We start from the raw sequence: 17,622 nt of genomic DNA on the forward strand, positions 1-17,622 counted from the left end.
CGGCTCCTCAGCTAAGTCGTTAGGGCAGATCGAGCTATCCGTCACCTTCAGTTCGTCAAACAACTTTAGGACCGAGAAGATCCTTTTTGATGTGGCAAACTTCAGGACCGCTTACTACGTGATCCTAGGATGACCAGCAATAGCCTAGTTCATGGTCGTCACCCACTATGCATACTAGACGATCAAGATCCATGGTCCCAAAGGGGCCATCACTATTTTGGGCAATCCAAAGATGGCCCTATATTGTGACAAATGTAGCCTCAACATGGTCGAGCTGACTCCCGGGTCGCAGCCCAAGAACGCCGAGCCCAGTGGTTGCCCTGTGAAGGTTCACGTCATCACTAATCCCGACGATCGGCTCAAAGCAATATGCCTAGATGACGTTGACCCATCTAGGACAGCCTCGATAGGGGCCAACCTGGACCCTAAATAAGAACTCACGCTCATTACTTTCCTCGAGGCAAAGTTGGATGTCTTTTCTTGGAGTCTGTCTGATATGTCTGGGATCCCTAGGGATGTGATCGAGCATAAGTTATCAGTGTGACTTGGCGCACAACTAGTAAAGCAATAGGCGCATCAGTTCACATCTGACCAAAAGAAAGAACTTCATGAGGAGATCGACAAGCTTCTGAAAGCAGGCTTCATCTAAGGGTGTAGTACCTGGAGTGGCTGGCTAACCCAGTCATGGTTTGGAAACCCAATGGTAAGTAGATGATGTGCGTCGACTTTATTAACCTTAACAAAGCATGCCATAAGGATCTATTCCCTTTACCCCGGATCGACCAGCTTGTGGACTCGATTGCCGGTAGTGATCTGCTAAGTTTCTTGGATGCCCGTTCAGGATACCTTCAGATTAGTATGAATAGGGTAGATGAGGAGAAAACTACTTTTGTAATGCCCTTTGGGGTCTTTTGCTATTGCATTTTGGTTTGAAAAGCGCTAGTGCCACTTACTAGCAATTTATTCAGCTCATCCTTCAACCACATCTCAAAAGAAATGTCAAGGCGTATGTTGACGATGTGGTCATAAAAAGCAGGACCAAGGATGATCTGGTCGCTCAGAGTCCCATCAGGGAAGTCGCTCGGTTTCCTCATGTCTAGTCGGGGAATAGAAGCAAACCCGGATAAGATCAGAGCCATCGATCAGATGGAATCGTCAACCAGGTTAAAGGAGGTTCATAAACTAATTGGATGTATGATAGCCTTAAGCAGGTTCATCTCAAGGATGGCAGAGAAGGGGATGCCGCTCTTCAAGCTTCTCAAAAAGAGCGACCACTTCCTGTGGACGCCAGAAGAGGAGACAACATTCTAAGATCTCAAAAGGTACCACTCTTCTCCTCATGTACTAACTGCTCCTCGACCGGACGAGGAGTTCTTGTTCTATGTGGCAGCTACCCCACAGGTCACGAGCGCAGTAGTGGTCGTCGAGCGTGAAGGTCTTCAGCAAGTAGTGTACTATGTCAGTGAAGTCCTACACGACGCGAAGGCTCGATACCCACAGGCATAGAAGGTGCTTTATGCCATGCTGATGGCCTCTCGCAACCTCAAGCACTACTTACAAGCCTACAAAATCAAGGTAATTTCCTTGCTCCCAATTAGGGAAATCCTCCACAGTAGGGATGCAACAGGAAGAACAACAAAGTGAGCAATAGAGCTCAGGGAGTTTGATATTCAGTTTATCCTCCGGATGGCTATCAAGTCCCAGACGATGGTCGACTTTATGGCCGAGTGGCCATCCTTTTAGCCCGAGCAGGAACAACAACTGGAGACGGAAGAGCACTGGACCATGCACTTCGACAGGTCATTCACGCTGAAGGGAGCGAGGCCTGGAGTGGTCTTGACATCACCTACTGGCGATACTCTCAGGTACGTAGTTCAATTATGTTTTCATGCCACTAATAATGTTGCAGAATATGAGGGCCTCTTGTTAGGAATGAGAGCAGCCTCCGCACTTGGTATAAAATGCCTGCTATCGAAAGGTGACTCGCTACTAGTCGTAAACCAAGTGCAAAAGAAGTTTCAATGCTCTAACCTGACAATGGTGGCATACCTCGCTGAAGTGAGAAGGCTGGAATAACGCTTTATCGGTTTCGAGGTTAAGTATGTTCTGCGCAGGGACAACTTCCTTCCCGATGAGCTGACCCGTCTATCTTCTTCTCGCGCACCTGTCCCGGTCGAAGTCTTTGAAGAAAAACTCGCATGATCATTCATCGTGGTCTCGGGCCAAGGTGAAGGGGATGCTCCGCTTGGAAATAGAGCACCCGAGGTAACGCCTTTGGAGGCAACATCTCCTTTGGTGCAGTCCTCAGGCGACCATCATATGGTCGTCCAGCTTGATTCAGGTATGACCTGGATGGATTAGATCTTGGAATACCTTTAGAATCGAGTGATCCCTGACGATGATGCATCAGCAGAAAAGGTCACGCGACAAGTCTGCAGATACTCCCAAGTAGAGGAACGCCTCTACCGCAGGGGGAGTAACGACCTTTTATTAAAGTGCATCATTCAGGAAGAGGGGAGCGCGCTGCTCTCTAATATCCATGGAGGTATATATGGTAGCCATGCTTCATACGGCACTCTGGTTAGAAAAACATTCTGGCAAGGATTCTATTGGCGCACGGCCCTCCAGGATGCTTGCAAGCTGGTGAAACAGTGTGAGTCGTGTCAGTATCATGACCGACAAACCAACCTACTAGCCCAAGCACTGCAAACCATACCACTCTCTTGGCCTTTCGCTATTTGGGGGCTCGATATCATTGGACCATTCCCTAAGGCCCCTGACGGTTTTGAATTCATGTTTCTAGCAGTCAATAAATTCACTAAGTGGATCAAAATCGAGCTCATCAGGAAGATCATCGCCGCAACAGTGATCAAGTTCATATGAGGTCTGGTAGTGCGGTTTGGCAGCCCAAACCATATAATTACGGACGATGGGACTCAGCTCACCAGTAGTGCTTTTAGAGACTACTGCGAAAAGATTGGAACCAAAGTATGCTACGTGTTGGTGGCGCACCCCTAGAGCAATGGACAAGTCAAAAGGGAAAATAGGATGATACTGTAAGGGGTCAAAACCCATGTCTTTGATCGGCTAGAGTGCTATTCGAGACACTGGGTGGATAAACTCTCCACAGTACTCTGGTTGCTACGAATGCAGAGCCACCGCCGAAATTCCGTTCTTCCTGAGCTTTGGCACCAAATCAATGCTCCCCTCTAAGATCGCCCTACATTCTCCTTGAGTAAACAGATACTCGGATGACGATCAGGTCATTCGACGGGAGGATGACATAAAACCGATCAAATTGTTCTGTGATTGCGCTCTAATTCGAGCAGCTCGATACCAATAGTGCCTCTGGTGCTACCACGACCGTAAGGTGTAAGAGAGAACCCTGATCGTAGGCGACTCGTCCTAAGGAAAATCCGGAATAAGGCAGGTCGAAACAAGCTCTCCCATAAGTGGGAAGGGTCCTACACAGTGGTCGAAGTTACCTGACCTGATGTGGTCAAACTGGCCATGGAGGACGGCCGTGAATTGTATAATTCATAGAACATAAACCAGTTGTGTGGGTTCTATGTGTAAAGGTGCTTGAGCACGAGCCTGTTTTCCTTTGTTTTGCAGGATCTCCCGGACAAGAATGGACTGCCCTTGGCTTGTAAGTTTTTCCAATTCAAAAACTAAAAGCTCTGTTTCGTAGGATCTCCTGGACAAGAACAGACTCCCGTCAGCTTGTAAATTTTTCTGATTCAGAGATTAGACCACCTGGTTAGCATCTTTTCAGTCCACCAGACGGTCATGGGCTAGAACAGTTTAGGATTCCTTTTTATGCTGCTAGTTTATTTTGCTTGTTCACTCATACAGTGAGTACCAAATCGGTTGGGAAGGAATGAAAATTGTCGCTCGCTCAGTGTTAGGGTTAGGAGCAGCTAAGGGATAACGACCACGAGGCCACAAGTCCTAACTCGGGTCGAGTGCTGGTTACCACCGAAGTACTTGTCGTGCTAAGCGCTATCCTATGCACCATAAACCTAGCTAGCGAGTGGTACTGATAGCCTCGGTTCCCCCTAGAAATAATGAGCAATCAGAGCCTACTCATCACATGAACACAGGGAAGATTTATATAAATGCAGGTCCTTATATTACAAAATGACCACCTGGGTAATACCCGGGGGCTGGTTCTAATTATCTGTTTAGTATCCCCAGAATCCGAAAATGCTTGGCAACAGTTTGAACTGGACGGTACAAAGGAGGGAGCAAGCTGCGAAAAGAAATGTGTCACCAAGATCGTGGAACTCTTCCATAGTCTTCTGGGCATCAGCAAAGCCTTCAAAGATGGTTGGAACAAGGTTGAGGTCGGGGAAGTGCTCGCTAATGCAGGAAAGGGGGGCAAGGTAAACATCATAGACTCCGACCTCGAAAAGGTGGTCATCAACGGTTTTGCGAAGCCTCTGATAGAGTACACCCACCTCCTTGAAGGCTGCCAAGAGCCAATCAATATGACCAGTCACGGTGTCCCAAGGAGTGGGGCGAACTTGGATGATGGCGGACCGAAGTAGCAAGTCGAAGGGGGTGAACGTTTGACTAAGTCAAATGTAGAAATACGCCTATCGCTAGTCATTTTCCCTCATCATTTGCCCTAAGTCCATTTGCATCGCGAGCAGTTCCTCTCGATAAGCTGGTCGAAGAAACAGGTCGTAAAACATGCAGGGGTCAACTGGTTGGGTCTTATTCGACTAGCCTAAGACTACACATGATTTAGCATGTGGCAAGACTAGCGCACCTCGAAGATCACTCTGCAGGTTCTCTTGCTCGACCACGAAACTAAGTTCACACTCGGCCACCATTTCCTAACTGCGCTGGTCAAGGGAGTCATCGATGAGAGTGGTCGAGGGCTCGAAGCAAGCAGAAGGTATAGTCAATGATGAAGCACTAGAACTACAGCAACAACACAAGCCCATCAAAGAAAGAAAAACTTCATTCACGTATGGTTCAAGCCCAAGTTACAGTCTGATATTTACTCTTCGGTGGTCTCCACCCAGAAGAGACACCCTACATGCTCCACCGCCCCATTGGCACTCCACCTATAGCCTTGCCTCAGCTTCGGGACTGGCGGTCATGATCCCCTCCCGGATGACCTCGAGGTTGAAATTGGGGTCACGACGGCGGTGGCACTGGAGAACGTACCCCACCGTGGCTTTTGCCGCCTTCACCATGTCCTCCACTGCCCTTGCCGCCAGGATGCCCAGGAGTTAGGTGGACTTCTCTGTTAGGACACCGATGGTGTAGGCCTAGCCCTGTGCAGTTTCTTCCTTCAGCTTGGTGGCTTCCAACCCAACACTCCTTAGGGGCCCCCGCATTGCCATGAAGGCATCTCGAAGAAAATCGTGTCGTTTGCTCATCCTCCATCAGCTTCGAATGTCGAGCGACGAAACACAGCTTTCTCCTATTGAAGAGCAGCGTTCTCTTGCTGAAGCACGCACCTCGCCTCCTTTTCTTTGGCCACCAGCCTCTCTAGCTTAGCACACCTACGGTGTGCCACCTCCCTCTCAGCGATCAGTTTGCTGATGGAGGTGGGGAGGCTGGCGACTAGGGAGAGCAGGTCGGAGGCAGAATCGGGTAATACGATAGGCTCTACAGGCACGGGGTCATGACCAACACTTTTGGCGTCAAGGCTACTGCTGGCTTGTGGGCTAGAATCTCTAGCCAAGGCACCGGAGGAGGAGTTACGACCCGGGTAGAGGACCTGTGGTGACAGCAAATGGTGGAGTCAAGAAAGAACTTGAAGTATTTACGCCTAACTATAGAACTTACCGCGTGGTTGGAGTGGTGAGCACAACTCTCATCCTCGAGAATCCACTGAGTTGACCTGGCGAGGAGGTTATATCTGTCGTCGAGCCATGGGCAGTTGGTGTCCCATGGGCACATTTCGACGCTTTCACGGAAGCAGAATCATCTGTCGGTCTCTTCTCCCCTTGCATGGAGGCATGGCAAGCAGTGATCTGGTCAACCCCGGCTGGCTCAAGGCGAGAGGGGTCGCTCCCTTGCGAAACATCACCACTTGCAAGGTCTCCGCACAGGGCCAATAATCGACTGCGAGTAGTCTAGTCACCCCCATCTAGTTCAGGGCGAGGCTTCTCACTTCCCTACTGATTAGCACTGCCTGCAAGACCTCCGTCCGGGGTTGGTGTTCGACCTGAAGTAGCCTGGCCATCACCGTAACCAGATGAGTTGGAGGTGTGCCCATATGGGCTAGGATTAGGAGGGGCCATGCTCTGTTGGGCGTTCAGGGGGAGGTCGCAGTGAATTTCTCTCCTTGGGGCGGCCTGATCGGAGACCTCCAGGACCTCATCGATGATTGAGCGTAGGACATCGACTTTAGGGAGACCCTGCAATGGTGCCAACCGTGAAAATCTAAGTCACAAAAGGCTCAGGGGCGGGAATTTTGGAAATGCCAAACTTACCTTTTTGAGCCATGCTCTCTCTGATGGGGTGAGATCACATAGCGGAAGTGCGCCAACCGGAGGACCATCTTTCCTCGAGGCAGCTGATATCAGGCTTCGGACCTACGAGTCGATGGTATCATCATTAAGATCTGGAAAAATTAGGAGATGTGAGAAGTCGCACACTTATCTAAACAAGTGACACCAAAGAAATGGCAGCAGGGTTACCTGCGAAGCTCTTTCGGTTGACGTCGTTTAGCTTGGAGTACTGAAATGTTGGGTGTGCTCGCCTCTGCGGGGGACACAACTGGAGCTTGATGTAGTCACAGACGATGTCCAACCCCGTCAGCCCAGCCCCTCAGAGTTGGCCGACCCTCTTGGCTAGGTTCAGTAGCTCCGGGGTAGTCATGGGTGAACTCCCCCAGTTGTCCGTGACCTGCACCGGCGCGCTCGACACTCGAAGGTTGTCCAAGGAGTTGTCCACCGCAAGGTAAAATTACTCCTCACTCCAGCCCGATCGTGATGACTTGAGGCCCACCTCAATGTAGGAGTCCTCAGAGCCGTCGCGGAGGAGGAAGCTGCAGCTTCTTGTGGTCAGCCCGATCACCGATCGACAAGTGTAGAAGAACCAAAAGAGGTCGAGGCACGACTCGACCCCAACGAAGTTCTCACACAGATGAGCAAAAAATGCTCAGCATGAGAATGGAGTTGGGGTTAAGATGGAGGTGGCAAATGTCGTAGAAGGATATGATGGTGGTAAATAACTCGGAGAAGGGCGGCACGAGGCCGGCCAAGAAGAACGAGACAAACATGATAATCTCTCCCAAGCGGGGAGCATGCACGCTCTCCCCGAAGCGGTACCTCGAGGTCAGGCAACGGGTGAACAGGTTAGCTTGTGCATCTATCGCAACCTTGCCGGTCACACTTAGATCTAGGGAAGGCGGGCTCGTTGCCAATGCGTGCCATCAAACGACGATGGAAGATTTTGCGAGGGCAAGAATGGAGATGGAGGCAAAGGGCTCTGAGCGTGAAGTCTTAGAGGCTAAGGGAGGCAACGAAAGGATTTATTGGGAACCATAGACGCTCCAATTTAAAGGGACCTAACGATATCTCAATCGCCACTGGGTCCGGTCCGCTCAAAATTCGAAAGGCCACGTGTGGGGAACCAAAATTCCCTCGAGTCTGACAGCAATTAATGTTTCCCCCTCCCTCCCTCCCTCTCTCTCTCTCTCTCTCTCTCTCTCTCTCTCTCTCTCTCTCTCTCTCTCTCTCTCTCTCTCCGAACATCTAACCTCCCATCTGGATACGGTTCCTGAGTCAACCACAAAAGCGGGCTGAGTCAACGACTACTCCCCAGGGCGAACATGTGTTCACCTGGGATCCAAGTGACCCAACCACGACCACTAGTCGCACAACGACCATGGTCCACTACGGCAAATCACTCAGTTTGCCCCATCCACAATGGAGCTTGGGGGCTGCTGTCGGTGTAATAGATAAGGGGATGCCCCACAAAGTGGGCCCTACACCGCCAAATGTCAAATGACAATAGATATTTTCAAGACCACGACCTCATCGTGTGACCTGGGCGGAGCTTGTGCAACCAGCCTCTTGGTCGCAGATGGAAACCCTGCAACTAGCCTTTACTGCGACCAGCCCTTATTGGTCGCAGGGTAGATACTCACCTAACCTGTCCAGTCATATTTAATATCATCCACTCAAGTATTTTTCCTTCTCCAGGCACTCCCTTTTGGCGAGCAAGGTCGTGGGCAAGCGTGGTATGTAGTGACCAGTCCCGCATCATTTAATGTTGTGGGATGGCCTCGCATGTGAGCGTGACGGCATTTGATGGATAAGACAAGGCATGAAGGACGGCCAGAGCAGGACAAGCATGACTATTCGTCGCCATGATGAGTTAGGGGTAGTTGGCTTCATCAGGTATAGGTCTGTCACAGAGTTTGGCATGGTCTGTTTATATATACATCTTTTGCCCTGGTATATAAAGGGGGAGGACCCAGCTTGTAAAGAGACGGAGAACACTCTGGAACAAGTTCACCCACTCTATAAGAAAATACACAAAACGTAGAGCTATTATCCCATGAAATGCATGAACCTGGATAAATCCTTGTATTCTTAAGTTCATTCGATACACGCCCACAAGAAATATAGATCAATGCGCCCGTCATCCGGTATACCCTAGATTCATTGTCAAGGATTATCCCCAGACAGGTAACAACCGGTGTCGCTCATGACAGACTCTACGCTCTCACAACGAGGAACACCTCGCTGTGCTCTCACGACTAGGGTTTCCCTGCCACCTCCTTCGGTCAACTCCGCCCACTCCGGTCACCGCCGCCCGCTGCTGCTGCCATAGTCTCCGGTCTGCGCCACCCGCCGCCTACTCTGTTGGATGCCGCCAGCCACCCATCACTCGCCACCTGCCGCCCGTCGACGCCAATAGAGGTACGAGATGTCTGAGAGGTTCTTCTATACTCTCCCCAAGGCTAAATTGCACAGATCTGGAAGGCTGATTCGAATAGAGTTTCATCATAGCATGATTTTTATGTGAGATTGGAACTGAGTTCCTCTACATCAGCCATTGTGAGAACTGGATACAATATAAGACTGCATCATCATCTAACTTTTTTCTTTGGTGTCTCACAGGCTCTAGAGTAGCATGTTTGATTTGTGTATGTTTGCCTCAGCGGTTGTATGAACTATGTCTAACTAATCTATTTACAGTCTAGCTAATGTGAATGTTATTCCTGTTCAAAGTAGCATCTTTTTTCCATATTGCCAAGTTATAGCCGCAGTCCTATGACTCAACAATTATAGCGAAATTATTGCAATGAGCTCATATATTGCATAATCTGATGCTATGTCATGTCATTGCTTGTGCACACATACCATTCTAATATACTGTGATCTGCCTAGTATATAAGGTCAATGTGTGTTCAAATTTTGGATTGATTTTCAATTTAGCTATCGCACTGATAATATACCATGAAACAACTAGCTGGCTGTCAATTTCCTGTTTTTTTTTTCCTTTGTGATATGATTTAGGTGTATCAAGAAAAGTATCCTTCCTTTCAATCTTCAAAGGGACCAATACACTTTGCTTGTTCATATCTGCAAAATAAATCGGCCACTGTATACATCAATCAATATAGTTTATGTTCTATCAATATCCTGCATAGTAGCAATGTGAAGGACAGAAGAGTAAAGACATTTTCCATCGTAAAATTAAAAGTAAAGTAAAGCACATGCCCTTTTGATCCATATATTTGTAATTATGCTTAAATACATTGGAAACTTATCTAGAAGTTTCTTGTCTTTACCAGTGCTTTGACACACTTCTTTGCATTGCAGGTATTTGGTGGTTCATCATGATCACCTTCTATTGACATGGGTCAGCACATGCCAAACTGAATGGAGCAGCACAGACCATAGAGTTCTTCATAGTCTGCTTCCGATTTTTGTAGATTAAGTCATGTTTTTTTGGTAAGTTTATGCTTTCAGCCCAAACAAAAAGTTCCAAACAGACAATATCCTCATGTCTTGCTGATTCTCTGGAAAGTTTTCTAGGACCTGATGATGAATGTGAATGATTTAGTGATTGCCAATGTTGTTTGATCAGCAATCTTGGTTGTAAAACTGAAACAAGTGTACTCTCTTCTAGTTGGAACAATATATGCCATGACATGGATCCTTGATAGCCTTTGATCAGATCAGATTAGCCTTTGATCAGATCATATTAGCCTTTGACCAGATCAGATTAGATTTTCTAAATTATCCAGTGAAGTATCTATATTATATTTTCTAAAACAGTTGAGCTCTATTGCCGTTTGCAAATCTGATCGAGTCATGCATTCAATTTTATTTGTAGCAATATTGCTGAATTAGAAAATCATGTGCATATATATGACTCTCCTTAAGGGCCCTATTACTGGTTTCATGTATTCATGTTTTAATTTGAATCCATGTTATATGTTGATAATAACTAGGGAACTGCATATGTGTTGCCACATATCAGCATTGGTTAGGTATATATCATCTTTCTGAGGCTAAGGGAATAAATTTGTGAGAATTGAGAAGGTTAGAATTTTCTCATGGTTCACGACTATGGTTTTTTACAACTTACCTAAATTAATCTCACTTGTGACTAACAAATAGTATGCCACATGCCTACAGTTTGGAAAAAAAAATACTATCAATGCTAAAAAAAACTACTAAAAATTACTATTTGAAAATGAAAATGAATATATATACATCTTATATATTAGTATTCTCCACAAATATTAATAACATTCACTAAAACAGTTTACAGAAATAAATACATTCACTCTGTATAGCCAGAAACATTACAAACATAGTACATTCTATTCAACTTAAAAGCAGCTTCTCCAAAACCATCAACTAAAAGTAGCTTCTCAAGATCATCAGCAAGTAGCAACTTTTAAAAAAACCTCGTGCTAACCAAACATGGCCTTGATCCTCCGGCTTTGCTTTTTCAGTTCTTGTCTGCCTTGGAAAAGATAGCGAGTGGCAGACTGGCAGATACGAAATTGTACAGGCAAAATTTGTTCAAACATCGTTAGCCATGTGGCCCCAACATCTGACTATATTCCAGAGATGAAGAAGGCACTGAAATCAAAGCCAACCTAAACATCGATCCAGGTTTTGATATACGTAGTCTTGGAGGAAACCAGAAACAACCACCTGACTGGTAACAAATAGGAAATTTTACTACTACCGGTGAGGTTAAGATCTCAAGGGATCGGAGAGTTAAAATTTCCCAGCTTAGCTCAAAGTCAACTAAGAGTTTGGCATTGGATCTTGGAGCCAGACCAGCTTAATTTACCAGCTTAAGAGATCAAATCGATAGATCCACTTCAGCTCACTGCAACCACTGTACTGCTGCCGGATTACAACTGGACAGAGCAGGTCTGCACACATGTTCGGAGGATGTTTGTATGCGGTTTCATATGGCCACATTACAAGTTGATGCATATGCAGGCCTCTTGGCAATTTGGCATGTGCAGAGCACAGTGAGCTGCTTGCATGCTACGGGCAGAGAGAGATAAGGGGCATTTGCTTGCTCTGTGGTGCATGTGTGGGTTGGAGCCTTGTTTCTGGGCTGGATCCATCTGGTTAAAGTTAGTGTCTAGGAAACAATTAGTACTGCTCCGCGTTTAGGATATTGACACGATCTCTAATGTATGCCTATGATGGTTGCTTTTTTTAAGCATTTGTTATCGAAAGTTATTGAAAGCATAATTATTTGAAGTAATTTCCATGACAATCTATTAATATTATTTTCATGTGACAAATCTTAATATGTGTATATTAGTGGCCATAGTTTATAAAGTTTGATTGTATGCATCCCTAAACAACATCTATTTGATAATGAATGAAGTATTACTACTATTTATCAGTAGTTATTACCACAATGTTCCAGTAACTCATCTGATCTTGCAAGCACTATGGCTAGCTTTGGAGAAATTGCAAACCAGGGTTGCTTACTTGATGCCACTTTTTGGCAACCACTACTACGTGGCTTTATGAAATATGCAGCCCTCTAATGATCCATATCCATCAATTGTGCCGGCAATTAGTAACAGTTCTACTGCGTATTTTAGAAGAAAAAAAAAAGCAGCAATAAGTAACACGAGATCAGCAGGACAACACCTAACACTGTTCAACTTGTGCAAAGCCACTGTTCTTCTCATCTTCCAATCTCAGATCCTGCGTTGCATGCATAATCCAAGATCTGTGGTTGAGCCAATGGTAGATCTTGAGCTAGGTGCAGACCCTGTCTCTTTTCTCTTCTTTTTAATTTTTTTTTCTGGCGCAACTGTCACTTTCTTAAAGCATTTTAGGTTCTTATAATAATGTTCAGTTAGACCAGCGCGTGTGAAAGGAGGCTGGGCTCTGAATCTCTGATCCATCCATTTCCCTCTCCCTCCGGTCTCCTTCCCAGTGGAGGCGCATGGCCTGGGCCTGCCACATGTTTGATGGCATTATTGCCTTGCCTGCCCTGCCTGCCTACTCATGTCTTGCACCTTGGCGGATTGGATCTAACTTTGTGGTGTCCTGGAAAACAGGTCAAATAGGTACTGTTCTTTGACATCAATGGAGCAAATGTCCTTTTAGGGTTCTCCATATATTCCGGCTCACAAAAGGCCATCTCCACTTTTCATGTGGCCACGGCTACGAATAAATGGGCCCTAAGAACTCCCCGTCTTCACGACGTAGGCTCCCTTTCGAGAAAAAAAACATAGGAATTTTTGTAGGATTCCAATCATAAAGAAAAATTTCTTATATGCCCATTTGGGAACAAAGGAATAGATTTTGTAAAATCCCTGTGGATTTCTACGGGGTGCATAAATCCATAAGAATTTTAGAGGAAATCTAACATAAGGTTGGATCTTATGAAAAATTTTCTTGGTGTCTATCTCTCACTTTAAATTCCTAGGCTTTTCCTATGTCGCATCCAAACGTTTTATTGGAAACTTTTCTGCATTCTGAATTCATATAAGATTATAAGTGACAAACAACTCCAATCATTCATTTTGATAATCCTTCGTACTAAAAAGGCCCTTAGGTTACGTGGGATAACTAATTGCAACCAAGCAAAGCAAGTGATGTATGTCTTGTGACCCATGTGTTGGGGAAGACAATACAAAGCTTAGATGGCTCCCGATCCGATGTCAGAATAAAAGACTAGAGCAAGAATTAGGGGAACCAGAGGCTTGTCACAAGCCGAGTTTCAAAACCAAACCAAGCTGCCCGCTGCCGTGACGAAAAAGGGGTTTACAGTATATAGTTCCTCAAATTTCTCATTCTAATGGAGCTGTTTTGTTCGACTCAACCCAACACTATGGAGTATGAACTGTTGAGAGACATGTGTATGCGAGGGAAGCTATAGCACTCTGTTCAGAAAAATACTCGTGAGTCCCATCCATATTATACATCTTGTGATCTAATATCTGAACTGAAGAGTAGAGAAAGTAGACTTGTGTCATCGTAGGAGAGATAATCTTTCTTAGGATTGAATTTTATAGAATTTACTTACAGGATGGTTGTCCGAATGCAGGTGCTGCTCATTGGCTTTTGATCGGATCTCCATGCAGCGCCGCTGCGCCCACACTGACTTCGGTCACGCCTGCATTCGTCAGATCTGAAGGGTTCTTTGTAAATGTGCCATTCGTATATAAATTGGAGAGAGAGAGAGAGAGAGAGAGAGAGTTTTCTCTTCTCATGTGGGGTTGTCTCTCAGACCATATGGCCAGCATGACCCGCTGGTTTCCCACTGGAGTTTGTTCTGCTCTTCTCTCAGATGGCGAGCATGAGCATGTCTATATGAGCCTCCTCTCTGCGCCACCAGCTTCACGAGGAGCTGAGATTGAGGGGATCGTCATTCTCTGAATCGCTCCACGGAGTCCCCTACCACTCCCCCAACACGGTACTCATGCTGACACTTCAATTTCAGCTTCTTGTATTCTGGAAAGAAATGCCACTTAATTCTTCCACTGTACTCTCATTTCAGAAGCAGCGGTTTTCGATGCCGTACAAGTCTCAGAAGTAGTACTCTGTTCTTGCACTGACAGGGCAACGACGATCCAGAATCCAGTGCAACGCTCCTATTTTGGTCTAAGAAAAGAATTTCCGTCTCGATTTCTTCATTTGCGCAGACACGGACAAGTCGCTTGTGTTTCCGCGAAGTGCTGTCCTGCTGATTTTCCTGCCAACATTTCCGCAGATCTTGCGATTGAGACGTATGAACCACCGGTTGTAGAATGTTTTTTATCACATATCTGGCGATGCTGATTTTTTATGTTTCTTGCTTCAGATACTCACTCGGTAGAGCGTGAAGTGTAATCAGTTGATCACTCTCGCACGGCGAGATGGAAAAGGAGAAGAGGAGGAGCTGGTTCGAGCGCATCAAGCGGCTCTTCACCTCCGAGCCCAAGCAGAAACCCAAGCCAGACAAGGTTTGGTCACGCTTCTTGTCATGTTTCTTGTTAGCCTCTGCAATTGAGAAAGAAGCTTATTGATCGATATCCATGACGATGGCGGAGAAATCTTGCGCAGAAGAAGGCGAAAAGCAAGAGGTGGCTGCCGGGCAAGCTCCGGACCCAGCGGTCTTTTGCCCTGCCGGCTCCGGCGCCGGCCGACCAGATCGGGCAGGCGGAGGACGAGCAGAGCAAGCACGCCATGGCAGTCGCCCTCGCCACCGCGGCGGCCGCGCACGCGGCTGCCGAGGTTGTCCGCCTCACCTGCCAGCCAGCTTTGGCGGCGGTGACGGCGTGTCAGCCGTCCAGCGAAGAACAGGCCGCCGTGGCCATCCAATCGGCTTACCGTGGGTACCTGGTACGTGGCCATAGCATCGGCGTCTCTGCTCGTACGATTCATGGGTCTTGAACCGGCTTGGAACACGGGAAATTTACAACGATGCTATAAAAATCCCATAGGAAATTGTGCGTCCCCTCTTGAATCTCGTAAATTTCGCGCAGGCTCGGAGGGCGTTGCGCGCGCTCAAGGGGCTGGTGCGGCTGCAGGCAATGATCCGCGGGCAGGCGGTGCGGCGGCAGACGGCGGCCACCCTGCGCGGGCTCGAGTCCCTCGTGAAGATCCAGGCCCGGCACCGCTCCAGGGCCGACCCCAACGACCCGCCGCCGGACGACGACGCCCTGGTGATGCTGAGGCGAGGCCGGGAGCTCTACGCCGCCGCGGTGCACGTAAGTCGCTGTGCTACCGCGCGCCGGTAAAGCTTTTTTTCAGGCGCTTTCCGTTTCGTTGGCCGTTGGAGGCGGCCGGAGAACGTGCGAATGGTTCATGGCCGGCCGGGTGCGTGGCCATGGGCCCGCGTGTCGTGTCGACGTGCCTCGCCTCTCGCACATGCCGGCATTCGTCTCGTCCCGGGGGCCTCACCTACCTATCGCGCACTCGCGTCGAGATCGGTTGCGTTTGGGCTGGCAGTGCATGTGGCGTTGGTGGATGGCCAGCAGTAGGCCCGTCGGAGATGGGTCGCGGCTTGCGTGGTCTGTTTCGATGCTTCCGTAGTCGGTAGTTCCTTCCGTGCTTCGGATTTGCTCTGAGATTCGTGCAGAACAGGAATGGGGCAAAGGTTCTCTGACAGGTTTTTCTGATCTTGATCTGCCCGAATCTCAAAGCAGATCTGACAGTGCAGATCCACGCTGCGTGCTACTGCGGTACGCTTGCTAGTTGCTGCTGAGCTTGTCTCTGTACTGTGTGTGGTCCATGGGGTTGTTAGGTGCGGTCGTGTTGATTGGTAAGGAAGAGGACGCACACATTTGCATGCAGAGAGTGAAAGGCAACATGGTCATGGCATATCTCGGTCGCCGTGCCGGTCACTGCACCGGTGAATGCTTCTTTGGTATGTGACTAACCGGCGGACTGGTCTCTGAGGCAAAGCGTTTCTGTTCTGTGCGCTTGCAGGAGCAGGAGCAGGAGAGCAAGGGGTGGGACAGCAGCACCTTCTCAAAGGAAGAGATGCGCGCCATGATGAGGAGCAGGGAGGAGGCCGCTTTGAAGCGCGTGCGCGCCCTCCAGTATGCCTCGCTGCAAAATGTACGCACACACTGCCATGGCATTGCTGGTCCTACACACTGCACTGCACGCGAACGTTCTGTCAATGACTGTGCCTGACAGTCTCACACGCAGGAGAATGTTCGCGCGTGGAACATTCATTCATTCCCGTGTGCCTGATCCAAACATGACTGCTTCGAGAGTCGATTTGTGTGGGTGCTACCGTGCTGATGCTGCTGTGCCGGTGTATGTTGTCGTCAGGAGAAGATTGGAACCACCAGAAGGCAGCCGATTCCCAGAGACGAGATGGAGACGCTCAACCAGCGGTGGAGCTGGCTGGAGGAGTGGGTCGGCTCCCAGCCGTTCGACAAGGATGTCCCCGTGGCGCACCAGTCCCCATTCAGGGACGCCGCCGCCGCCAAGAACCAGCAGCCGGCTCGCGCCAGGGTCGCCGACCCGCTCGCCTGCCTCGGTGCGCAGCACCACGCCGACGACGACCGGCTCGGCTGCTCGGCCCGGAGGTCCTTCGTCCGGCCCAGGCGGACGCCCGCGAGGGGGGACTACTGCTACTACGACGACGCGGCCGCGTGCTCGCCGGCGGCGTTCCCGGGGTACATGGCATCCACGGCGTCCGCCATGGCCAAGTTCCGGTCCATGAGCACGCCGAAGGAGCGCTTCTCGGGTGCATCGGACGCCTACTCGGAGCACTGCTTCCAGTTCCCCGGCCGCATGCTGTCGCCGATCCCCTCCATGTCGCCCATCCCGTCCATCGCCAGCGACATCGGCTTCACGAGGTCCACCAGGCCGCCCATCGCGCAGCGGTCGCCGAGGGTGGTGAAGGGCCCCATGACGCCGGCAAGGTCGCGGTCCCGGAGGTCGCCGAGCCACCATAGCTTTGGCTCCGAAGCGGCGCTGCACCAGCTGCAGATGGAGCACTACACTCCAGTTCGGTGAACAAAAAAGTGCTCGTAATGCTGCAACGAAGCATGCATCGAACAGATCGACCGGTGGTTCATTTGTGAGCAAATTTCAAGTTCATGATGCTCCCATTGTTTTGTTTGTTCACCTTTCTTACCAGAAGGGCTCAAATATTAGTAATTATGCGATGAAGATGAACAATGAAATATGGATCTGCAAACTTTGGTAACAAGTGCCAAATGTGCCAAGATGATGGAAGAACTCAAGTATCAAGTTATATGAATCATGACACACTCATGGGTGCAACCATACCTCCTATTCCGAAGATGTTCCTCGATGACTAATATCCCAAACTGATTTTAAATGAACACAACCACATTGACACGCAGATTGCAAACATGGTTCGGAGATGCAAAATCATTTTGCATTCAGAAACAATACAGTCCATCCCAGATTTGTTTTACACATGGAGTATCTGAGCAGTAAACTACTTGCGCACCCAATCGCAGAGTGGAGCAAACCTCAAAATATCATTCGCGTGCGATTCTACATCACGGTGGCTACAAGTTGCTGATCCAACAATGCAGTGATCCGGTAAGAAAAAATGGAGTGATCTAGTCAAAGGAAAAAAAACAATGCAGTGATGATACGACTATTGATCCAACAATGTTGACAGGAAAAATGTCTATATATTCCCTTAATCAATACAAGGTGTGGAACT

At 48.4% G+C, this 17,622-nt stretch overlaps 1 protein-coding gene across 3 annotated transcripts; it reads left to right on the plus strand.

Moving 5' to 3' along the window:
• The first annotated feature begins 13,658 nt into the window (after positions 1 to 13,658).
• Positions 13,659 to 17,615, plus strand: LOC133912531 (protein IQ-DOMAIN 3-like). Of its 3 annotated transcripts, none has more exons than XM_062355320.1 (7): positions 13,659 to 13,896; positions 13,981 to 14,209; positions 14,284 to 14,425; positions 14,526 to 14,804; positions 14,948 to 15,172; positions 15,900 to 16,025; positions 16,245 to 17,615. In XM_062355320.1, the coding sequence occupies exons 3-7, from the start codon at positions 14,339 to 14,341 to the stop codon at positions 16,935 to 16,937; spliced, it is 1,410 nt and encodes a 469-aa protein (XP_062211304.1). In that variant the 5' UTR covers positions 13,659 to 13,896; positions 13,981 to 14,209; positions 14,284 to 14,338; the 3' UTR covers positions 16,938 to 17,615. The 3 variants fall into 3 exon arrangements, with proteins under 3 accessions (XP_062211304.1, XP_062211303.1, XP_062211302.1); XM_062355319.1 differs by having other exon boundaries at positions 14,529 to 14,804; positions 15,894 to 16,025; XM_062355318.1 differs by having other exon boundaries at positions 15,894 to 16,025; positions 16,245 to 17,613.
• The last annotated feature ends 7 nt before the right edge of the window (positions 17,616 to 17,622 follow it).

Source organism: Phragmites australis, chromosome 3, assembly GCF_958298935.1.
Source record: "Phragmites australis chromosome 3, lpPhrAust1.1, whole genome shotgun sequence".
In the NCBI taxonomy this organism is placed as follows: Eukaryota; Viridiplantae; Streptophyta; class Magnoliopsida; order Poales; family Poaceae; genus Phragmites; species Phragmites australis.